A 26,067-nucleotide genomic window follows, 5' to 3' on the forward strand; every position below is an offset into this window, starting at 1 on the left:
AATTTTTTTGCATGGCTTCTCTGTTATGATCTTCCATTTTCTATCTTGAGAGGATGCTCCCAGCACATACACAAGGGGCACCTCCCTTCCTCATTCAATGGTGTGGTATTTCCACCCCAATTAGTGTAATTTTCTTCCCAACAGCCGGTGCTGCCTTCATACTTTTCTTTGTGTTGTCAAGACAGAAGGTACAGACTCCGTTGAGTCCCTCACCCACGGAGCTGGAGGGTGTGCTGCTTCTCTCCAAGAAGGGACTCTCACCCTAAGCTCAACTGACACAAAGACCCAGATGTTCAAAGTGCAAAATATTTGGAATCGCCTTGTCAATTTGGGGATCTCACTGATGATGTCTCTAAAGGTGTTCAGAAATTTTTTGATTCAAGAGTAAGTATTCTATAGAGCTAAAGTCAACAAGAGAATCCCATCAAAATGCAGCCTCATTTGGAGCACTGCATACAACAGAAGAATGGGAGAGTTTGTCTGGGAGGTATTATATCTTTAATTTTACCATCTTCTGAGGTAGAGCTGTGTAAAATTCATTTTGCTAAACAAAAAAATACATTAAAACACATGGAAAATATAGGTAAAACAAAGTATTACCAATAAACATTTCTTTTTCGCTTGGAATCAAACCCAGCAAAACATATAGATCTGAATTAATGGAGCAGTGCATGGCAGACAAATTACTACGAGTATTATTTCAGAGACTCAAAGTGGCAGTTTTTTCACAATATACTGTCAGACTGCATAGATTGTATAACAGCAGCTTTCTAGTAAAGATCATTTCAATTATTCTCATCTCATTGGCAGATTCTCATCTAAAACTGTATACTCAGGGTCTAAAAATGCATTGCACTGAAAAGAAAACACATCAATTATAAAAGAAGCTCAACCAAATTCAAACGTGATGTTTGGAAAGACAATAGCTTTGCAATGCTGATATCATTACTTGTAGTATACAGGAAACAGTTAGTGACATTTTCATGCACTGTCTTGATTTTTATCTTCTCCTTCTTCTCCTCTGTCCACCCTCCCACCCCTGGTCTCCCCGCTTGGCTCGTTACACAAAGCAGCTCAACGACATGACGCAATAATGATTGTTTAGCACCCAGCATGCTTTGGGAGACTAGAGCATTGCAAAGAAAAATCACTGAGAAAAAAAAAAAAAAAAATCGAAAGGTCCTGGTGGAAAAATAAATAAAAAAAGAAACAAGTGCACATAACATCAATGCCACCTCTGAGAAAAATCATCACTACACGAAGATACAGTATACATAATACAGTATAACATGCACTCTCCAATGATTAGCTAGAAGATCCAGAGTAAGTAAAGACTTCATACTTGTGCGGTTTTTTGTGCAAAATTCTGAAAGACCATGACAAAAATCACAGACTGAAAAAAGTTTTGAGATTGCCAGACAAGCCGTGGCATTAGATAACCACTCCAATGAACGGATCGTTAGCCTGCAGCTATATTCACATTAAGTGAACAGATTTAAAGTTTTGTGTTGCTCATCATGATAAAATACGAGGCCATAGAGGCAGTTTGGAAGGAAATAAAGAGCGTTGCTTGTGAGGGGGCAGCCACGATGGTGCTCTGCAGGAAGTGCCACACTTTGATATGCTCTGTCATCATTAGCATTTTTATTGGCTACATGAAGAAGGAGAAATTATATTAACTTAAAAAGAGATTCTATTTGCAGAAAAACACATGCACTAGTAACTCAGCGTGGCCAGGTTAAATCTCTTGAGCTTTTTCTCAGAGCAGTGCAAACCACAACACTTAAAAATCTATTTAAAAGAAACTAAGATTTTTCTTTGGGGTTGTGTGTGTTAAAATTAAAGGTAATTTACTCATCAGATATACTCTGAGTATGACTGAGGAGCAGTATTCACAGCATTTTTATTTTCTGCTGAATGCCACTGAAATGATCAAGATGATCAAAATGATCAAGCGCCATGTTTGGATACCACACAGCAACCTTATTGTGTGCTTTCAGGTCATTAAGAAAAATAAGCTTCACAAAGACAGGTAGAGTGAGTCAGTAAAAAGTTTAAATCTGTGATTGTCATGTGTCTGATCTGATCCAGGAGAGCATGGCTTTACCATTCGCAATCATTTGCACAAAGAAAACAAAGAAAGGGCAAATGATACAGTACTGTACCTCCATGGTCTGAGACTGGTGCATGGCTTTGATTGCATTCTGTGCCATTGCCCTTGTAGAAAATGTGACAAACGCACAGCCTGTGGGAACAAGGGGACAGGGAGCAGGAAAGACAAAAAACAACAAGACAAAAGGGTTGGACGCTTGTTAAACCAACACAGTCTACGAGAACGGCCACAAGACGACACTGTTCTCAGTAGTACATAAAAATAAACAACTTCTCTAGTTTATTTATTGACAGTGCTGACTTGCTAATCTGACCATAGATGAAAGAAAAAAAATTAGGTGGGGATGGGTGAGGAGAAAGAGTTTTTTTGTATATTTTTTCCCCCCCTTTTTTTTTTTCGTTGTTTTTGTTCTTTAGCCACAGGGTTAGGAATAAGTAAGGCTTTTATGTAGACTTTGGATTGCATAGTTTAGTCAATTCAGACCACGCACTAACAATTGTTTGCTATGGTTTTTGTGCAGGTAAATTGTGTATAGTGAATAAATGACTGGCATCACTGTCAGCTGAACTGGGAATTTAATAAAGCAGTCCATAATGTCACATATTTCTGTGATGCACCAAGAACAACCATACAAATAAGGATGAGAAAAACTCCACTGTGTAGCCTGCAATTAAGTGTGAAAAGACTCAGACAAAATTAATGTAGGTGGAAATCTCAACATTTAAGAAAATAACGTATTAAAAATAAAAATCTTTATGATTTTTGTTTCTTCAAGTCCTACGTACAAGTATAATTCTTTGATCTATGAAAGCTACCACCAACTTGAACAATTCTGAAGCTATGTGCATGAATAACTGAAAAATCACTTTTTTCCCTCCTCAGCCTTTTAAATTGTAATGAAAAGCCAGTAGGCTAATGCCTGGGCTATTTTTCCACCCTTTACTATTGTCAGTCATACCTACACTGGGCATGGTACAGGTCAACTTTTTCAGTGCATGACTCACTGCCCTTTTGACTAATAAAAACATTGCCTTCTGAGATTTACATTTTATTCTTCATGCACCCTTGGGCATCTTAAAGAAAAAGACTGTGAAATTAATGCAGATTCAGGCTGATTTTGTAATAATACCATGGCACACTAAAAGCTTAGCTAAAGCAACACAGACTTATTCCACTTGTGATCTCTAATGACTTTAAAAGTGCATTGATTTTCAGCTCCCTTAGCCTTGCACAGTTTGAACTTAGGTTTCAGAGAATAATTTAGTGTTCCACTCAATTTCCTCAAAACATTATTATTATTACTACTTAAAAGATTTCCAAATGAAGCAAATCTAAGCACTGAGAGGCTAAAGCATATTGTCGTTTTAGAGCTAATGCATGAAAGCTACATTCTGGCATCAAAAATACAATATTGTTGCCCCTGTGGCCAATGGGCAAAATAAACCATTTTGCAATCCAACAAGCAACAGATTGTTTGGGTTATGCAAATCAATTTGAGGCATAAAATACCTTCTCTTTTTTGCTCTGTGTGTACCTGGTAAGATTATCAAGTCAAGACTGTATTCACATTTTAATCAAACAACAGTAAGAGAAAGCAATGCCTGATCATTACCCAAAAGCACTACATCTAGTCATGAAGATAAAGTCAATGCATTTTTGCATCATGCGCTATTTTTTTTTCTATTTAATGTAAAAGCCCTTGATACAAGAGAACCTAATCTGTCTTGTGTACCTCTGACTGATAGGTGAGCATCATAAAATCAGAAGTCAGAATTCTTTTACGCAAACTTCATGGCAGTGTTGTGACTCCACATATTTCTTAGGTAACGTACAACTGATGTTGTCTTTCTACTGTTTAGCCACACTATGTGTTGCTATACTGTCCTTATTCAGCAACAAATTTCAGTCAAAGAAAATGATGTAACAAAACAGCTTTCTGTATGGCAATCTAGACAAAATGTGCAGTAGAAGGGTAAATAAACTACAGTACCTCTGCTAGATTCCATATTGCTGCTGTGCACTAAAATTAAAGAGGTCCAAATTTACCATCAGTCTTGAAGTAATCTCTCTTAAAAACATTTCTGTTATTATCATTAACAGAGGAAATAACACCAAGGGTTTTCATTTCTTGTCTTGCAAATTCAATGGGGGGATGAGCACAAATAGAGATATACTGGAGGGCAGGCAAGAAACCCCATACAGAGCCTTGAATAATATTGTTTATAATGGTCAAGAAACTGCTTTATTCACTTCTTTCGCTCTCATTATCCAAGAGTGTGTACCATAGTGACAATTACTGAATGGAGGTTTAGAATGCATAAGAAGCATGTAAAATGTCAACAAAAATCAATAAGACACAGTTTATGCATTTATCACAATTTCTACCCAGCAGTAGTGCTGTAAGTAACTTACTGAGAGATGTTGCAATTAGCAGGTCTCAAAAGAAATGTGAATCAGCAGAGAAATAAAGCTGCACTCCTCTCAAGATAAAGCAGACTCTCTCTTCCCTCCCTTAAGCTTTTTCTCTTTTTAACCACAAAGCTCAGCTGTTGGGGACTTTCAGCACCCAACACTATTGCAAAACCTCCCTCCTTGTTCCTCGGCCCAAATCCGTTTGTGTGGATTCCGTTGCCTTTGTCGTGGAGCGAAAAGACCTTCACAGCAGATCTCTGTAACGTACCATATAGCGAGCTACCAATTTGAAAGAAACTTGTTCTCCGGGCAAGGGGAATGCCTGATGAATGAGGTTATGTGGCTTGAATATGAGCATTTGGAAACAGCATTACACAGAGAAGACAGGACTGCATTTTAATTACAGTTTGCCAGCCAGAGGCTACAAGGTTAGGTCCCCTTGTTATCTCCAGTCAGCAGGCCATTTCCCACCGATGGACAGTGTCCATTTGCACAGTAAATACCCAATTTGCCTGAATAACCATGGTAAAAATTCAGTAGACAACCTTATTTCTAAATTATTTGAAAACCTAGACCTTCAGTTGTCACCATCAGGTACCCCAATTAAACGCTAGCTAATTTAACCATCTTTCCAGACATTGCTACATGTATTCACACTCAAGAGTTATTTCTTCAGCTACCAAACCTGACAAAATTTGTATCTTTATTATGTGTGCACATATATTTTATTATGTGTGAAACATGGGATCCTATATATTTTATTATGTGTGAACCATGGGATCCTTTCCTTCATGACCAGAGTGCCACGCTGGAGGGAGCTAAGCCTGTATCATAGGATTCAGTCCACTTAACTCAGTCGCTGAACTTGCATTATATAATTTAGACATTCAGAAAAGCTGTTCTCTGAGATGCCTGTATTCTCTGCCACAGTCAATGGCAGTACCTTTATTTTCCTATACAGGGTACATATGCATTTTAGGAGGATGGTTTCATTGGGCACCTAGAATTTAATCAGAAGCTGGTGTCTAAGGACACTGGATCTCACTTGTTTAAGTCAGATGAGCTCTGCCTGAACCATCCTGAACTCTTGCCACAGCAGTTTCTGCAGGGTTGGGAAAACCCTTTTCAGCATACTCTCACTCACCGTATCTCACTGATACAGGTGGCCTTTTGGGAGCATACTGCCAGCTTTAGGACTGTAAATCACAATTATAAGAGGACAAGACTAATCAGATTTCATGCCTCATGGTGCAAGGAAACAAGAAAGACTTCTGTGGCCTCTTACCTCATCCTATGAAACACTGCATTGATTGTAGTGCTGTGGGCCGAGGTCTTCCAGACCAATAGCTACAAGCAAACTATTTCTGTTCTACCATACTGAGTCCTGATACCTCAATTACCCGCTTCTTACGGGAGCTATGGAGCTCTCTGGGAGACAAATCGTGGAGAGGGAGATATTGCTACAGCTAATGCCTTGAAATTACTTCATTTTGTACCACTAGCTACCTAACAACAAAAAAACACATATCCTTTTGTAAATACAGCCAACCTGCAAGTCACCTTGCAATTATTTATCACCTCTGGTTTCAAAATGTCAGGGATCACTAACAGAAACAAAAGGGGAGGGAGAAAGGTGGTCTAAGACTTTTAGTTGTTTCTCCAAGGCTGCCTTCTCACCCCCTCCACCAGATAAATGATTGACTGGGGAAAGGCTGCTTGAGGTAATTTCCTCCTGCAGGCAGAATCAGAGGGAGGCACCCAGCCCTGTCACAGAAGATATTTGGAGCACATTATCACATTTGCCATCTCAGATGAGAGAACATCTAAACTCACAGGGTTGGTCATTACCCTCCTCCCACTCCAAACTGAAAGAGAATTTTGAATAGATTGTGAAATCTGATAAGCTTCCTCCTTGACCCGTGCCATTCCAAACCTAGGGCTTGCTGCTTGAGTGACTGAATTATTTGAAATATTTAAAAAAGCTCAGCACTGCCTGATTTCAGCTCCCGTTTCACCCAGTTCTTCTAATCTCAGGCTTTCATAGACTGTTTTGAAATGTTCAGTCAGCAGTCTAACACAACATCAATACTTGCAAGCTTCAAGTGAAATAGAACATTTTTAAGTATGGAAGTCTCAAGGTAAGGGGTCTGATTTCATACCTACACAAGAAACCTCCCACATCAAACTACTGTGGTCTATCAGAAGTTTTAAAGCCCCCAAACCCTCAGTGAAGCCAAAGGGAGATGCAAAACTCCTAGACATTTTTGAATCAAGCCTAAAGTTAAAAATGGAAGTTTAAAACCACAGCTTTAAAGTTCTGAAGATGAAAGAAAGGCAGATGTAATCAATTTAAAAAAAATACAGTGACCCCTCTGACACAGAAGAAGGCTCAAGAGATTTTCAAAGTCATCCGAGCAATCGCGGTGCTACGCAGGGTGGCTGCGCAGCTGGTGGTGTAATGGTTGCACTACAGCTTCCTAGTTCACTGTGAACAAGGTTTTTCTTCAAATTCTGTGAAGAAACAATAGTGAAAAGCTGCCAAAATACTCCAGCAAGAAGTATTTGGGATCCTCTGAGATGAAAGCCTCTATTTAAAGAAAAGATAAGGCTCGAATAAAAAGCTATGAAAAATGAAGCACGATAAAAATAAGCTCTAGTTGTGTTAAAATATTTTTAGCTGAGATTGCAAAATAGACTCCCTTTTCTACACAGTGCTAATATAGCACAGTCTGAAGGAAGAAACAGCCCGGGAAAGAGCCTTCTAATGAAGACATCACACAAAAATATGTCTTAGTGGTTAAAATACATTTCAGCTCCAAATAAAGACATTGAAGTGTTTATTGCACAGACATTTGGTCATTAGGTATTGCTTAAGACACACAACAGGTCTGAGACCAAGTGCAACAACTCAGCCCAAAGTAAAGCATTTTGAAAAAGTCACAGTGAGCTCTTTATGTATATCAGGCACACAAAGGTAACAAGAGTCATGTTCTGTAAACATGCCTCACCTCTTTGGCTTTACTGACTTCTCTTGACTATCGACCAGATGACAGATTCTAGATTTTAAATTTCCTGAAGTTCATGGTTTCCTCAAAGCAATTCTAATTGGACAGTCAATTAACCACCTTGCAAAGTACAGAATTCAGTAACTGGAATTTACACAAAACCAGAATCAAGCGGGTACTAAAGACCACATTCTCTAGCAGTGCCTCGATGATCCTTCTCGTTGGAATAAAAACTCTGGTACATTTTTTCATTTCAGACTTCCCTCTGGGGAGGGTTTGCTGCAAAACTGCAGTAACAGAAATCTGAGATGTAGCTACTGGCCAAAGGCCAGCAGACACTGGTCACTTGGATGTGTTTATTCCTTCCCAGATTCAAAAGAGTTTCAGCAGGGGAAAAGGAAAATTAAATGTACCATAATGATTGGAAAAAATTAAAATGTTACCACATTACAGCAAAAGAAGTAAGGCTTGGAGGTGCTTCTGAAGAGCAATTAAAATTACAGCACTTCCACTGTCCTCGTTTCCCATCACTTACTGATACACCAGTCAGAAAGTCGCTCCTAATACAGGCTGTTACCATGACTGGCACTTCACGTTACTTTAGCTCAGAAAGGAGCCCTGAATATCCATAAGGAAAACCAAACAGGCATAAAGCCTCCTCACTTACCCTTCACTACAATTAATTATGATGCAACTACTAATTTTCTTTTGCTAATTCATCAAGAACCCCCCTGAATCTGAAAGTTATTAATGGATTTTCATGAAATTAAATCGCCTGACCACGGTATAACTCTCCATGTCATTTCTAACCTGCTCTTAAAGCAAAAAAAGAAAAAAAAAAATCCTTTAAATCAATTCCTGCAGAAATGTTCACTTGTTCCATGTGCCTGGTGATGTTTTGTTAAAAAAGTCATACAATTAGGAGCCTAGAAGATGTAGAAATATGCATTTAGAGCTTTTCCATAATTTTGATGGTATATCCAACTGTCTGTACATGTTATTAGTGGGGTTTTTTCAGTGCATGCTATTAACCAGTCGACGTCTTCCTGATATCTGTTATATAAATCTGCACCTAGCAATACAGCAGAATAATTTGCTGTGGGGTGCTCCTGTGATAAGGATAAGAGGATTTTTTTAATCATCATTATGGATGGTAATAATTCCTAGAGTGATACAGAGATATTGATCCACTGATCTAAAAAAACCCATTTTACAAAAGTAGAGGAGCGTTGCTATCCTTATGTTAAGGAATGGGATAACAGAGAGATGATGAAACCAACTCACAGTCAATATAGCACATCAGTGGCACAACTACAAATCGAACTTGGGTATTTCTGGCTATTTTTGCACAATCCAGCTATCACTGCATGGCTGACGGTGTTGGCATCTGTGGTCATGTAGACGTTACATAGTGCTAGGAGTCAGGAGGTCTGAAAGTTTCCTTAAGCCGTTTACAATAAGTGATTTAAAATCTTAATCATCTGAGGCAGTTCACTTCTGCTTTTTCATGATAATGAAGCTTAGCACATGATATCACAATCATGAATTTTTGTAAAGCATACTTAGCCCTTCAGAAAAAGTGCTGGATTAAACAACCCTGCAGGCTGAATCCTTCTCTTTGAATAATGAATATAGTACAGGCAGTGGCAAGCTTCTTTAGATAGTCCCATGAACCCTGCTAAAGTGAAGGCCAGCCTCCATGTCTGTTGAGTCCCTGGTTTCTTTATCTCTACAGCCAACAGGGTATTTTTATTTTTTAATACTTTTCACGGCTGGGAATTACTCTCTGCCAGCCAACTAATTTCACAGGGACTATCCCAGAGCTTGCGGAAGGCAATGCCTTTTGGTTGCTGCCTATTTCTTGTAGCTGGCTGGAATTTAACAAGTTACAGATATAAACAACAATTATTTCTTAGATGCAGGAGTGAACAACAGTGGGGAAAAAAATGACTCAAGGAAAAAAAAAATCTCAGTTTCTTTAAAATACACTGCTCCACCACTGGAACTTTGTATCATCATTTTAGTCTCGTTTTACAGATGAGTTTCAAACAGCTGACAATAGGAATTTGGAGTGGAAATGCTGATGGTCCATTATCAGTAGTGACAGCAATGGGTGCGACTTTATTAAAGTTCTGTCAACTCTTGGCTAGAAACTACAATAGAAACAACCGGTTCAATCTCCCTCTCTCTCTTTATCTTAGCACTTATATCACACTCATCACAAAGTGTTACATTTTCCCTTGATGCCACAGGACGGGATTTCTCCTTGCTACTGGAGTCATGTGGTACACTACAACCCTACATCTCTCCCATGAGCTGACAGCAGACTCTTACCGTACTAGCGGTGAGGTTGCTGTTGTAGTGTAGACAGGGCCTAAAAGTCAAGTGAAACATTTTAACTCTTTACTAAGAAAAAAAAAGCATCACAAACCAAAACTGTTCTACTGAGCAGTGTAACCTGGAGCTATTCCTTGCAACTATCTGCCGGTAATAAAGATTATTTGTCTGAACCCTTTAACAAAGCTTGAAAGTTGGCATAAATGCCAAATAATACACTTTTCAAGCTCTTTTCATGCGAGGTACCATGATGGGCACTTGTTATGCAACTGAAAAGAGATGCCAAACAGAGTTTATTGGACCATATTTCCATCTCACTGCTGTGAGCACTGTGAGTCCCTAAAGGCTCTGGCATGGTGAGGACAGTGTTTTCCTAAGACAGCGACCATTTTTCATTCACCCCCCTGTCTAGAAGGGAAGCACATCCCAATGGGTGCTGGGAAAACTAATACTGTTTGTGTCAAAGGGAATTAACATCTTGGAAATGGTAACACGAATTAAAACTCATTAAGTATTTGAATTCATCATGAAGATTTAACTGTATAAATTCTTCCTCTTGCTTTAGTGAAGCAGCTTTTCACCCTGTGCTTTTTCAGCCAAGCTCCCTCCACTGCAAACCTCCCTCAGCACTTTTCATTTCTATTTCAATACCAACCATTTTCCCAACACTTTCCCTTCTCTCATGGAGTGGTGGTTTTGTGAACCTGATAAACATCTGCCTGAAAACCTGGTTGGCACAGCTGAACTCATTTTCAAGTGTCAACATGGGTGTGTAGAAAGCAATTCAAGTTTATCAAGGCATGATGCATGAGGGCATGATAGAATATCAGTCGTGATTGTGACCAAAATAAACCCAAGTGGCAGAGAGGATACAGCTCTGCTACAACTACTGGTGTGTGACCTACCTGGACTGAGATCTTCAGCCTCCAGCAGGAGAGAGCAGCACATTAACTCTACGGTGCTACTGGCCAGCAGATGACACTGCTCTGCCCGATACGCTGGTGACATGGCTTAAAAACCTCAGCTTGCGATTATCGTGAGATTGCTAGTTACAGCAGAACAAGACTACCCCACCAACCTCACCCTGTTGGGTTTCATAATTAACTTTTCTACGCTCATGCTATGCCCAGTGTCTGCTGAATAAAAGCAAGCACGCAGTGGGATTTCTATGGATCCCAGGAAAGATCCATTTCTTTGTTGGGTGATGCTGAGAAGTCAATTAAATCTTTTTGGGGCTCAAAACATCCGATGCCCAGATGTTGTTATTTCAGCAGTTACTTAGCTCCTTTCCCGCTTGTGACTTTCATCACTCCTTCCCTGTGCTACTTACAAAATTAAATAAGTGAAAATCAGAAATACTTGTTTTGACTCAATGTTGGGTCTAGAAAGATAATGACAGCACTCGAATCCATCAGTTAACATTCATTACTGAGCTGCAGGAACCATCCTCAGACCCTTCCCCTAGTCTTCCCCAAGGCAAAAGCCATGCTCCTGAGCCTCTCCTTGCCTGAAGGGACTGCTGCATTCCAGCCCCAAAAGTTTTGGGATCACAGACTGAGCATGCACAAATCTAAGTGCATAATTTTCTTGGGGATCCCTATTTATCATCAGAGTGTCTTTTCAACCAGTCCTTATTATTCAGAAGTAGTATAATAAGTGTTTTCAAGCAGTGCCATGAAATACAGGAATACCTGCAACTTCCCCTGCTGAAATTTATAGGCATTTTAAAGAAGCTGGGCTGTACACAAACCAAAAAACCCCCCATGCACAAATTGTTGCACAAAATACTGCGGATCCTATAGCCTACTGGAAACAAGCAGATCCAAAAGTAAAGAAAAATATCTATATCTACACCTATATCTATATGCAAAATGGGTACTATTATTTTTTCTGTGCCTTTTGAAAATGTAATAAAATGCATAAACTGTGCTTTCTATGTATTTTTTTTTTTCTATAGAAACAGAAGTGATGTTTTCACAGCTCCACACTTAAAATTACTTTACTCCCTGTGCCGTTAAATGGCCATGGCTAGTACCACAGCATTCTTCCACACTGACAGACAGGACTATCACTATCTTCTTTTCCACTCAGCACCAACTGGCACTGGCTTTTTGAGAAGGTTCACGCTCTGAGAATAATTTCAGGTCCATATACCATAGAGTTAATATAAAGCCTGGGTCAGCAATATACATTTATTTTTCTTTTCAATATGCTTTCAGAGGGCCTTTCCCCAAAAGGCATTTTTGCACTCAAAAGGGATCACCGGCTATTGAAGTCTGTGCTGCACTTCATTTCCAAAGTTCAGGTCAGCTGCTTGACCGCTCTTGGTGGTGCTGCTTAACACCTCTGCCCGGGTTTTTGGGTTGTGATAGAGGCACAAGAATTAAAAGCTCTTTTTACAAACTTTTGTCCAGGCAAAGCTCTCAGGTTTAAGCTAACCTCTTTGTTTCTCAGTTACAGCAGACCTATGTTTTGCATATAGTTATAGAAAACACAGGAATGGAGGAGATAGTGCTACAATGTGGGCCAGTTCCCATGACCCTCTATGCCTTCAAGCAGTCATTTACAATCCTTCTTTTTTTTGGCCTTATGCTTAAAAGCAGAAATGGGGTCAGGGAAGGATTTTTGATTTAGTGAGAGCAGAAAACTGAGGGTGGTTTCTCAGGGTGCAAAGGAACCTTTCCAGCTGACAAACAGGGCGATAACACAAGTTAATATGTTGGCACCGAGACCTTTCTGACACTGGAAATAAAAGGTGATAATTTCAGTCACTGTGAAAAGTTCATGTGGATACCTTCATCACGTGGGACGTATTACAGCGTAACCTCTAGCTGCAGACAGCGGCTATGCCTACCTTGGCTGTGACATATAGCTCCCAATTAGCACTTAAGGAAAGAGACTTTACAGACTGCACACTCACCTCTGCTCAGCCCATCCGGTCCCCGAAGGATTCGGCATTCTTCTATCTGGCCAAACGGAGAAAACATCACCCTGATATCATTCTCATTACACTTCTTCGAAACCATTCCTATGAACAATTTTCTGTCTTCCACAGCTAGAAGATAAAAATAATGAATGAGCAAAGGCCATTTCATCTTTTTCCTGTGATCAATGCTTCATTACCACATCAAACCAAGCTCCAGTCATGTGAGTCTGGCTCTGTAACTGAAGACAAGTCCTAAGGCAAATACTTTATACTTATAACCTCCCTTCCCCTCTTCCTCCCCCACCTCAAATCTCTCATTTTTCTTTCTCGCTCTTCTTTTTCTAGTGGTGCTTGCTGTTTATATAACATTAATTGGCTGCCTTAGTCATTCTGCATATGCCTCCCCGTCACGGCTTCTAAGAAAAAAGCATCCTCTGTTAGAGAGACTTTTAAAGATATCTTTGCATAGATTTTAATTCAGATAAATTCCCTCACCTCCCTCATGTATGAAAGAAATCATGACGGGGTGAGGGTGAAGAAGGGATTGTGTGCGTAATGATAGAAGCTAATGCAAAATATTCCTGAGAAATGTTTTGAGAGAATGGCTCCTATCTGAGCTTTCAGTTTCAGCCAACTTAATGCACTCGAAAGGCAGATGTGTAACGACTGCTCTGGAAAAAGAATGCATTAAATTTTCCTGCTTTTTTTTCCAGACTGCCACAGCCCTCTCCCCTTCAGGACGACACAAGGCATATTCCAGAGCAGCACTTTAACAAGAGGGATGCATAATGTTTTCCCAGAGCCAAACCCTTTGATTCATAATGATGCTGAGTTTGCAAAAAAATTGAAAAAGGTGCTTTGCCTGAATTATTGGTAGACTATTTCCTGTCTGCATTGTCACCAAAATCAGCAAAAGCTGGACTGCTTGCAGCAGGATGCACACAGTCCTGTTAATCAAACTCAAATTTACAGGTCTAAAGCTGTGGACTCTTGTCAAAAATGAAATAGGTCATCAAAACTTAATTCACCCTGGAAAAACTTAAAAATGTTAACGCACCCACCCATCTATATTAAACCAAAAATCTAAGTGCTTATTATACAGTGTATACACCAGTGCTTTCTTCTTCTCTTGAAATGGCATGTAAATCCAATTCACTGTTAATGAGCAGACTGTCAGAGTTTGCGTGGAAGCAAAGAGAGAGGGAAAGCTTTACTCCAGAGAGTCTGCAGTGCACTTACTTATTTCCATTATTGTGCAAATTATTTTTGTAATGAAGTATTTTCATTTCTGGGCTTACCAAAAAAAAAAAAAAATCTATCTTCCCTTGCTCCCCAACCCTCTCCTGTACTAGTACAAGTTTGTCAAATGGAATAAATTGCAGCTGAGGAAGAAGAAACTGCGTTTATTTGTGTAGGATTTTATTTGTGCTATACTTCAGCACTTTAAGTGCATTTAATAATTTCAATAATAAAAAAAAGAGGTTCATGTTTATTGATCATGAGAGGTGTTTAAAGAAATTTTTTCCTTAGAATTATTGACTTCAAAAAGTATTTGTAGGTTTTATACAAGCAAGCACCAAGACTATGCATTTTTCAGAATCCAAAACACAGACCAGCCCCTACAATCCCAGCTTCTAACTCCACAAGCTTGCAAGAAAATTGGTGTGAATTTAACACCCAGGAGAAGAAGCTTTCCTCAGCAGAGACTCCTCAAGACTCAATATTTTCTTTCACACTTTATATTCAGGTTCCACATGCAGGTTAACCCTCCAGAAAGGGTTAACAAACGATGAATGCAGGGGATGAGCCAGCTATATATAGATCAGGAGCTGAATATGCAAGATTGCAAATAAGACCTGCAAGTTGGGATTTTTTAAAATATATATATATTTGTGTATATGTATACTTATCTACGTCTTACAATGAAACTTTACATCTGCTTTGTAATATATAATTGGCCTTGATGCTGCTAATAATTATTTTAAGCATGGCAAAACTGAATTGCCTTGCTCACAGCCACAAGGAGAGTCTAGGTAGTCACTTTTGCTGGTGAAAGGATGCCTGTAACTTCGCTGCTTACAACTCCTATATTGCCTTGAGTAATCTCTTGAGGAAGGTCCCTGGCCAGCCAGTCCTCCTGACAGCAGCCACACACTATGGCCAGGGTGCAGGAAAGGGGATGAGGCAAGGGACCCAGCGGGGCTGCCAGGTATGGATTTCTCCATACCACAAACAGAGGTCAGGCTGGGGGAAGCCTTGGTGCCAAGCATGGGTCCAAGCATTGCCCTCTGCTCCCCGTCATGAACCTCTTAACTTCTGCCTGTGTGTGAGCTAGTACCAGTCTGTTTAAATTTGGGTTGATTTTAGGCTTGAAATACAGTGTGCAGGTCTACCCTAAGGGTGACTAGATCCCAACCCTCTTAAAAATGAGCTGGACAAATGTCCTGCCACACCATCCCAAAGGGGGTCCCTTGCATCCTGCATAGGTGCAAGGACAAAGACTCAGACCAAAGAGATTCACACGGAGATTCAAAAGAAATGAGATGCAAACAGGAAGGGTTTGTTTTAATTTTCCAAAGAGTAGCAGATGACAAACTCCCCACCGGCCTCCTTCAGTTTCGCTAGTAAACCTATAAATATGCCATTTAACTAACATGATTTGCAGGTTTTCAGCTTGAGGGTGATTTTATAGTAAATTAAACATCCAGCTTCCATGTACTGTACATCTTAAAAATGCAGATTTCACAAAGAATGCTCAGAGTACAGAAAACATATTGATATGATGACGTGCTCTGCATTCAGTGCTGTTAGTCAGTGCTGATCAGCGTTGAAGCTTAAGAAAATTGCTATTCTTTTTTTGGCTAGGGGCCCAGCATAAAAAACATTTAAAGGGACAATTGTCAGGATCAAAATGACACGTTTTCACTCCATCTGATAGAACATCTGATATTATTAGGCTGAAAGAGTTTTTAACGATATATTCTCACGCAGAGAAAGGAATGCATTTTCCACCTCTGTAAGACTGGCTGTCTGGATTTGTTTCTGCATTTCTGGTCAGCCACTTCTTTCTTTCTAAAATGAATTCTTACCTGCCATGCAGACATGATTTGAGAATCAAATAGACAACAGACTGCAAGAAGTATGGGTCAAATGTATTTAGAGGTTATCAAACTTCCCTTTTGGTCAGCCAAGCCTGCTGATTTGCCTGTGTGTGTTGGATTGCTGCCATAGACTGTAAAATGAGGAGCCCAACGTTAAACACACATGACCCAACAAAGCATCGAGATGGGGAATGGTGCTACCTGCTGCTGGTTGGAGAAAGGATGGCAGTCTAAAGCCATCACGCCTAACTTTAGTCTGCTACCGTTTAGGTGTACAGCTTTAGTCTCTGCTAAAATGTTATCAGTTGGCTGTTGTCAATGCCAAAAGATCAGCTCCTCCAAAGAGTGACTGATCTCAGCTCTCCCAGCAAGATGAGATGACTTGTTTCATGGGAGTCTCTCCCCTGCTAGCGACAGCAAGTAGGGCTGTTACCTTCCAGCCAACTCCCAAAACTTGGTCATCATGATAACACATAGATAACATAGATGTCCTGAGCTCCAGCTGCAGGGACAGGAGAAATAAATGAGGGACTGGACAAAGCTTGGGAGCTGCGAGTGTTTTGGGCAAAGAGAGAGCAGGCAAAGGAGAAGGCTGGGGGGAAGGATAGCAGGGCACCAGGGTCAGCACCTGTTTGCACATATCTCATAAGCATTTCAGTGCTGCTTGATAGTTTTCTCTCCCACACTAGGGATAGGTTTCAATAATTCAAAATCCAGATAATTAATGAAAATTTTTTGGCAAATGTTTGATATCATTATTTCTGAACCTTGCTCATAGGCCTAGTTGTACTTTCTGGCTGTTTTGCACCACTCTGGGGGCATGAAGTAGATCCAACCATCTGTAAGCAGCTAGTAGGATGGGGTGGCTGAGTACCCCTCATTGATGGAGAAGAAGCAGCCAGAAGGTCACAGTGAACAAGACCTGAAGTTCTAGTTACATGACGGAAGGTGTGAAACTGCACAGTATCTTGATTAATTAATTGTGGGGTTCACCTCTAATACACTCAAAGATGTTACAAATGCAGGCTAGCTATGTTGCCAGGGTAGTTAGTGCGACACATCCAGTGCTAAGCCTGCTGGATTTGGGGTGGGAATCTTTTGCCTGAATGCAGGAACCCTCTGTCATGAGGTGCAAATATCTGTCTCAAAATGAGATGAGTTGTTCTCATAACTCCATCAAGACTAGCTCTGCAATCACTAGCATGGGTGCCTAGGTATCGTATTTGAATCTAGAGCACTACGCTAACCATCAAAGGTTATCTGAGATGAAGTCTGCCTCTGCTGGGGGAGAACTTTTTTCAAACCAAGCCTCCTGCCTTCTGACAGCACCACATCCAATTTGCAGAATATCATCCTGAAGGGTCTAATTTTTTAGTTTTACTCAATTTGCTTCAGTAATGAGCATTTCTTGTAGGCTGTATTAGATCACTTGTGTTAACCCAGGAGAATAAAACAGTAGAGAATATTTTCTGCATGCTACAAAAGAATTAAACCCTGTAATAATCATGGGAAATCTCCCTGAAGATTCAACAAACTTTCCTTCTGTTTCTTCTAAACCCTAAAAATTCTGTCCTGAAAAATCAAAATTATATCCCTTTATTATACATTTTTGAGGAGTCTAGTCAAAGAGTGCATATTCCATCCAGAAGTTGCCTTCTCTTTTGAGCAAGTCAAGAAATAGTTAATTATGTATAAATGGGTTTTTGTTTGTTATTTTTTTTTTTTTTAATCCAGAAGGGAAGGGGGAAAACCAGACTTTTTATCCCTATTTGTAAGCCTGTGAAAAACCCTTGCATACAATCTGTCAAAGTCACACCTGGATCTGGAGCTGCCTGCATTAATTATCAACTTTTCTATGTGTTAGTGCTAACATATGGCATTTAATTACTCCCTCCAAATCGGCAAAGTTGTGCCATTTAGAATTTAAAAATTATTTTTTCAAGTTTTTACTAATAAAATAAATAAAAATAAATTATAAGATCACTCAGCTATGTGTCCCCTCCCTTTTTTATTTTTAAATAGAGAATTTTGTCATTTCCCTTGAAGTGGTGAAGTTTTGATCCATTTAAGAACATACTGTCCACAGGATATGTCCCTGAAAGTATTGACTATTCAAATCCTGATCCAAGACACATTTAAGTATTTGTTAAATTGTAGCATGTTAATGGCCACAGACAACTTAGAGTCAAGCATATGTTTATGTACTTTTTGGCATTAGAGTGCAGGAATCCCCTTTGTTTGAAAAAGGGAAAATATCCTTAAACAGAGAAATACTTTGAGTGATTAACAGTTGAGATGAATGTAGCAATGGTGGAGCCTTCAAAGTCTTAAACCATGCTTTTCTGGCAGGTAATCCTTAACCAAAACTTTGTAGATAGGTTAAAATAGCCACCTAGCAATATAAAGGTTGTCAGACTAGACCTAATGGGTGATCAGACCAGGACACACTACAAAATTCATTATCTGAAAATCTTTCAGGGTTGTTACATTTCTCAACAATAAAAACCTTTGCAGAATCCTCACAGGTAGACAAATTAATTAGATCTAAAAGGAAGTCTTCCCCCATCAACTCTAGCTGCTGAAAGGTTGGTGGAAGAAATTCAGCTTCCTTTCATCTGCGGGAGCAGAGAGATGACTCAGACACATGAGCTATTGTACACAGGGAAGGAATGGAGGTGATTGCATAGATCTATCAGTTCCTACCCAGCTCTTCAGGTTGCTAATGAAGTCCTAATCCTGCAGAAGTGCCCAGGCACTTAGTCAAACATGTGCAGGAGGTGCCTCTTCCATAACCATCTTCCAGTTTCCACGAGGCGAGCCTGGCTTTTTGTGCTAAAGGACAGGTTTCTGAAGTGATGCATACATCTAAAGACAGGAACAGTGATGGAGAAGGAGAAGCTGGTACTCCTGGGCCTGGATGCTCACTCAAACCTTTTTTCAAGGGACTCAAGACGGGGAGGGGGACATCTTACCACACAGCAAATACTGTTCTTTGAATACCTCTGTAAGATGAATGAGGGGATGTCTCCTTCCTCTCTGTGGAACTTGAACAGATCTCTCAAGCCTTCAGAAACATGTGCAGGCTCAGAATTATATTGAGTGTTCAACCTCTCCTACATATCTTTCCACAAGCTATCTGGAAATTTTGACCAAGACAATTTCTTTAACCTGTTTGAAACTTGAGAAACACCACTTTCCTTTACTTTTTTAAAATGTAGTGGGATCCTCCCACTACTCAGAAGTCAAAGGGTTTCGAGCATTCCTCAAAAGCTGAAACACCACGGTTCATGGAAACCAAGACGTCTTGGTATACCTTCTTTCTTTTCCCCTTTGAACTTACAAATCTGGTTGAAGAGGTGCAGTTTACAACTTGCTGTTGGCACAGATAATATACTTCCTCAGATGGATAGCCTGAAGCATATGGGAAACACGTGCCAAACAGGCCTCTGCATCCCCCATGCTGCTGTTTTTTCTCTTTTTGGCTCTCCAAGCTGCTTGCAAACTCTCACCTCCTCCATGGATCCAACGCCTACACCCCGTCTTTCTGAAGAGTTGTACCACTGTTACCATCATCATGGTATTAGTTTGCCTTCTGTTTCCCCAGTCCTTAAAAAAGAAGAGTTCGCCACCCCAAGAACATGCCTACCAGGAGTACTTACACCCTTCAGGAGTCTAAATTTATAAAGGTATTTAATTTGACAATTGTAACCTCTAATCTGTCAATGTGTTTTCCCCAAAATATAAAGGCAAGATAAAAAAGCAAAAAAAGCCAGTCCCTTGTGATTTTCATGCTAGGAACGGGCGCAAGAAAATAAGAGAGTATTCCCACAGTGCAGACAGGAGTATCATGCAGATAATCCTGGTCTATCAGAAGCAGTGAGGAGCTAACCTACCCTGCTTTCCAAGCAGGTGCTACTTGCAGAGCAAGACAGAATTTGCACAATTCCCCACAGCGCTTTGCCGATATGTTCAACCTCCTTTAGGAAGAAAAACTTCAGGCAATGAACTCACTGGGAGTCAATTTTGGCCCATTGCCTCTTAGTTTTCTAATTTGCCAAGGAGCTTCAGGTTAAATTTGTCTTTGGAAGAACTCATAGAGGCTATGCTTAGTTCAAAGGGTCCAGGCCAGTGTTCCTGTACCTAAGGGAAAATTTGCCCACTGCAAGCACAATGAATACTAGGGAGTGGACTTTGGATTCCAACAGCAAAGTTCTCCTTGACCACAGCAGGGCCTGAAAAGTTCAGTCCTTCTGCCCATGCAGATGCCTTGACCTCTCTTCTGAGTGTTCAAAGACAGCAAGAAATCACTGCTAAAACTCAACCCAAGAGTGAGAACATCACTCCCTTACAAATGGGTGATGGCTCAAATTTCCTGTGCTCGTGGCCGGTTTTGTTTTGAAACTTGTCATAATAGGAACCTAGCATAATGTGAAGTTTTAATTTCCTTCCAAACTTTATAATCCTTGGAGAAGCCTGAAAATGGGATGCACTACAATTAGCAAAAAAGAAGCCTTAAAAAAGCCTTGCGGAGAGATTTAGAGCCCAATCATAATTTACATTTGCAGGTATGTAGATCTCTAAGTGCACGGCTTCTGCCCTGATTACTAATTAATGAGGTGCAAAGATGCCTGTTGGAGGAACCAGCTCTGATTATGTGGGCCTTATGGGAAAATGAAGCTCTTGCAATCTAAGAAGGCAGATGATATCTTTAACATATATTTTAGAAAATTACAGGAACAAATCAAGGGGCAAAATATACACATGTATATATTTTTAAAGAATCACACACAGCCAGGTTGCGTTACCATCCGATTATCTTATTTCCTTGAATATACAAACCTGGCATGTTTAATAGATTTAGCATGCCATCTATTTTGCATGTCATATACATCCACTTAGGCAACACCCTAGTATTCTGAATGGATATTACTGTCTTTATAGCATTCATTTTACAATCTTTGAGAGGAATAAGTATACAGAGAGCTGCAAGGTGGGTTTCCCAGTTCAGAACCAAGCATATGATTAAAACCTGAATTTGGCTCAGATTCAGAACAGCATCATTCTATAAAAAGGAAGTTTAGGCAAATGTTTAAGGCCCATGAGCTGCTTACATGGTTTGTTAACACGGGAATGTTTTTTGTTTCTTTTCTTTTTTATTTTCACTATTAAAATTTCATCTCCATTTTATCAGTATCAGGTGCTCCCGTATCACCTCGCTGCTAGGAGAACACAAGCGAAATATGTATGTAGTGAGGTAGACCATGACATACAGCAGGTACAAGAAAGGCTGTTTTTCAGAACATTTCCTTCCTTCTTTAAAGCAGAGGATAAATGGGAGTTCAGAGCAGGTCAACATCTTCCTCAATGTGTCAGGTGTAGGGAAACTACCTCATATCATTTTCACCACACAAAGAGTAAAGCAAAAACTCTCACAATGTTGTGTTTGTTTTAGTTTAGAGAGTCACAATTAAGTAAAAATAAGTTAAACACGTACCATTTGACTTTTCACTATCTGCGGGTTTCATCTGAATAGGATGATGCATCTAAAAACAAAAATGAAAAAGAGTAAGGCAGGTTGGATAGTCATAAAAAATCAAGAATCATGTTTTTAATGAAGGGCTAAAAAGGTACATGATTAATATTAACAATATTGAAATGATATAAATTCAAAATTACACTATATTACAAGCTTTTTAAGAAAGGATAAAATGGTAAAGGAGCATTTTATAACCAGGAAGATTAAAAAAAATAGATCATTGGGCCCACAGGACTCATATAAAACTTTAATTTGCTGTATCTAGTTTCAGAAGACCTCTAAAGTTACAATGCTCATTAGTTTATGGCATGCTTGGTTTCTGTTTTACCAATTTTTTTCCTTGAGCTCAACCACTGCCAAAACCGAGATGGAATTTTCAAGTAATTTAAGAGCTAGCAAGCATTTCAAACATACTCAGAGGAGTTGAGTTTGACAAATGAACTTTGCTTGTAATTAAAAAAACATGTGCTGATTCTTTCAGGACTGAAGAGGAAGAGACTCGTGCTTCCTATAATAGCTTCCTATAACTGTTTAGTATCTCATCTTTTCTTTTTAAGAATACATTATACCTTCATTCATAAAGCTTCCATCACAACATGGCACAATTCTGGCTTCCATAAAAACTCCTAATACTTTTTCCTTTTCAACCTCTTCCTCCATGTCCTGCAAAATAAACTGTGTGCTACGTGCTATGCTGAACATCCCATGGCATCCTACCTTGGCATAGTCGGCACGATGTGTCCTCAGCTTTCATTACTAAATGGTGCTCCCCCCACACTGAATTGGTAACTCCAACAAAATTTTTATGAACGGTGTTTTCCGTTGTTTCAGGAATAGTAACACCACAACAGTTGAGCTCCCTCTGATCAGAGTGTGTGGCTTTTCTACTGGACATCGGTTATAGCAGATGTGTGTCCACTCTGATGGATTCAGGGAAATTTTGTCACACTTCTCAAAAAAGCCTTCAGAACTGACCTCACATTGAGTTGCAATGTGGGAGACCTTTAAGCTTGCAAAAACCCCGATTTTATTTTCTTTCATACTGCTCTGCAGAATTGCTGGGATTTGACTACACAAAACTTCTGGCCGCAGCAGGGCCACTGCCTTTTCTCTCCTCAGCAATTCCTCACCATTTCACGTGAGCAGGTAAAAAAATCTATGCTCTTTCTGCTTTTGAATCATTTTTCAGTGCAGCAGCGTCGAGTATTGCCTGAAAATGTCAGAGACAATTCCATTTTTTTTTATAAAAGACTACTATGGCAAATATTGGGAAACAAAAAACAGCTGAGCAGGAGAGAACATCCATGCACTCATATCAAATGTACTTTCAAAGCAGCACAGAAAACCAAATCTGCATTGCTTTTGGTGGAGTCACTTAACCTGCAGGGACACAATTTCTAGATTCTTTAGAAAATATAAAATATTGCTGTGAATGTTTCTGTAAGATTTACTCAAAGTCCAGAATGTTCCCTGACCTTGCAAATCAATGCATTCCTTGTATTGCTTGCAAAACTCCCCACTGTGCCCTAAGGAAAAGGCAAAGCCACAAGGTGGATGTAGTCACCAGGATGCATAAATTTGCTTCAATTTTAACAATTCTGTTCTCTTTGAATCATTTGTTTCCCAAATGGACTTTAATAGTCCAGCACTTATCTGCCACCACTCTTATTCGATCTAATTTATAGAAAAAAGGGAACTTCTATTGTACTCTATCTTCTTTAACTAGTGCTTAACATTTATCCTGGCATCAACAATACACTGGGCACTGCAGGACACTTTAAATTCATGGGAATGTGATGCAGCATGTCCACTCAGTAACCAAAAAGTGAAAGAAGAATAAAGGTGTAACTCGCTCCATGAGCCTGTTGCAGGTATTGACGTCTCTGAGGAGCAATGGAGTGGTGAGAAAATACAGGAAAGAAAATTGAGTATTGTAAATTCGGGAATATGCAGGTTATAGAAGAAAAACCCAACCCAAATCCAGACCTTCTGTAGACAGAGAATGTATTGCTCTTTCTAGTTGCATTTATATGCCTCTAAGTGGAGATACTTTGAATAAAGGCAATTCAAACAGTGCTAAAAACCTTTGACTTTTCAAACTGCCTGAACCAGTGAAGCCAACTTTAGACCAAATTCATGAGAAGAAGTTATTTTTGCAGCCCCATGGTCACAACATAAAGATCAGTGTTAACTGATAAAACACAGTTATCACATCAGAAATTATCCTCCTCTGTTATACATAATTACTCCAAGCTCATTAAGTCCATAATCTGTTATGTTCACACAACAAGAGACAAGATTTAACAAGGCATTTCAATTGGGTTTTGACTTGATTTCAAAGGTTCCTGCTAAAAATGGTCCAAATTCTCTTTGCACCAGCAGGCCAACATCAGGAGTGATGCCATTGTGCTTAATAAAATTATATTGGTGCAAAACTGATAAAAGATTCAGATCAGGCCTGGAGAGCTTAAACTGCAGAATACCCATGGTAAAATGGATGCGATACACAAACATGGCTTCAGTGAAGAGGAAGGTGGAAAAATACGTTACTGACAGTTTCCTAACACGAGAGGGCTCGTGTTGAAGCTTGTTTAACCCTGACCATCACCAACTGATACGTTAACAACCTTTAACACTAGATTCAATAAAACATGCCATTTATAACCTGAAATGGGTTTTACAGAGTCACTAGTTCGCATCTCATTATTAAACTCATTGCTGACCTCTAGAGACAACTGCCGTGACAATACATATTATAAGCTCTCTACCCATAAAATATTTAAAAGTAGGTGTAAAAAAGAAAAGAAAAGAAAAGAATGAATCTCAAAGAAGTGTGCAGTGAATAAGAAAATTAAAGGGGCAGAGACAAAGGCTAAATAGGTACTATCCTTTCACTCAACAATGAGCAAAAGAGAAAATAATCTATGCGTTTTATATCTTGCTTGTATAACTGCAGGCTATAAAATAATAAAATAGCTGTGCTTTCCGAGGCCCTCCAAAAGATTATAGATGATATAAACCTGTTTCAAATTAGATGCCACCCACTAGAATCATGTCATCTACTGAAATGAAGGATTTCATGTCTTATCAGAAAGCTGTTATTGTAGCTATACATCACAAAGCCATACACTTATGGATCTCAAGGTAAGTGATTTCTCAGTATGTCATGTTGTCACAGAAAACCAGGAAACATTTTCTTCTGTGCTTGAAGAAAGCTTTGCTTATGAAAATACAGTATTTATGAATGCACAGTTGCAATTAATAAATAGGGAAGAGTAAGAAAAATAACTGCAGTAAATAATTTATAGACATTAACATCATCCTGTGCTCAGAACATATAGGAAAAGAGAGCAACACAGCTCTCAGGCAAATTCTTACTGTGTGGGCAGCTTCCCCTGGCAAGCACTGTGCATGGGGATATCAACACCAGACTGGAGTACGGGTTGTAAGGAACAACCTCTGCTCGGCCACAGTTTAGAGAGCACTACTGAATACAGTTGTACAGTCAGTAACGCATGACCTATACGTGCTCTGTATCCGTAGGTCTCAAATCACACCATGCCACTGTTTTACAATGGAGGGCAGGCAAACGCCTGTCGCCCAAGGTTGTGCAGTGCCTTGCGGCAGCGCTGGCAGCAAAGCGGGGGCTCCATTCGCTGCCTGCACTGTCACCGAGGCCACACCAAGCCTGAGGCCAAGCATGTCACTGCTTCTCCTTGGGCACATCCCAAGCAGGGGTGCTGAAGTGGTCCAAGGGAACCAAAAAGGGGAAGAAACAGTTGTCAAACATGTGATCCTGAAAATGCCCCTGAAATCAATGAGAATCTGGCCGCTGGCTATGTTGAGGGCAGCAGCAGGACTGAGCTATGGCCTAGAATTACAATTGACTAGTTACATCTTTTTTTCCCCCTCTTTTTCCTGAGTACATCCCACCATATGTAAATATAACTTCATTAGAGAAAAAACCACAGCACAGCAACCCAAAAACCTCTCAAAGGCACACATCCTCTCCAGCTTTAGAGCCTCAAAGTCATCTTTTCTACAATAATAACGCTACCTATTTACATTCTTGTCAAAGCCATGTGACATCTGCATGGGAGAAAACAAGCCGGCTAAGAGTCTATTTCTGGCAAAAATATTGCAAGGAAATTAGATTAACCTGGGTGGAATTCTATCTGGGAATTTGGAGTCTGTCGTGGTGATTAAGTCATCATTTCTGTCAGATTACTCTAATCGGCTGTCAAATACGATTCCACAACCCCATCTGTAACTTGGCATCCTCGTTATTCAGTCGATGTTACCTTCTGTATACAAAACAAACACCAAACAAGGAGGTGTGTGCAGCCTAGCATTTAGCAGAGTCATTAGCTGTGATTACTATTGTGTGCTTGCACATTGCAGAAGGCGATCAGCTTATGGCTTGTTTTATTTAGTCAGGGAATGTTTCAAATCAGGTGTAATCTTAAACCCGGAGTGCTAGGAGTGAATGGAGAAGAACTGTCTCCAGGCATGGCCGAGCATGGGATTGTCCTGCTCTGAGACACCACCACGTCACCAGCAATTGCTTAACTCTCATTTCAGATTTGTCAGCATATTTGGTGGAAAGACTTCTGGGCACCTGCTTTCCATCCATTTTC

The 26,067-nt window shown here is 39.8% G+C and overlaps 1 protein-coding gene across 11 annotated transcripts in view; it reads right to left on the minus strand.

Moving 5' to 3' along the window:
• The window catches only part of CELF2 (CUGBP Elav-like family member 2), a 386,251-nt gene that overhangs the window by 59,612 nt on the left and 300,572 nt on the right, over positions 1-26,067 (minus strand). For 10 of the 11 annotated variants that reach the window (XM_074828029.1, XM_074828028.1, XM_074828026.1 and 7 more), the window contains 3 exons: positions 21,389-21,437; positions 12,788-12,922; positions 2,166-2,245 (listed from right to left, as the gene is read on the minus strand). In XM_074828029.1, coding sequence (XP_074684130.1) covers positions 2,166-2,245; positions 12,788-12,922; positions 21,389-21,437 — 264 coding nt within the window. Of the gene's footprint in view, positions 1-2,165; positions 2,246-12,787; positions 12,923-21,388; positions 21,438-26,067 lie in introns of those variants that run through there. The other variant, XM_074828036.1, reaches the window with a different exon arrangement.

This window comes from Strix aluco, chromosome 5, assembly GCF_031877795.1.
Source record: "Strix aluco isolate bStrAlu1 chromosome 5, bStrAlu1.hap1, whole genome shotgun sequence".
Taxonomy (NCBI): Eukaryota; Metazoa; Chordata; class Aves; order Strigiformes; family Strigidae; genus Strix; species Strix aluco.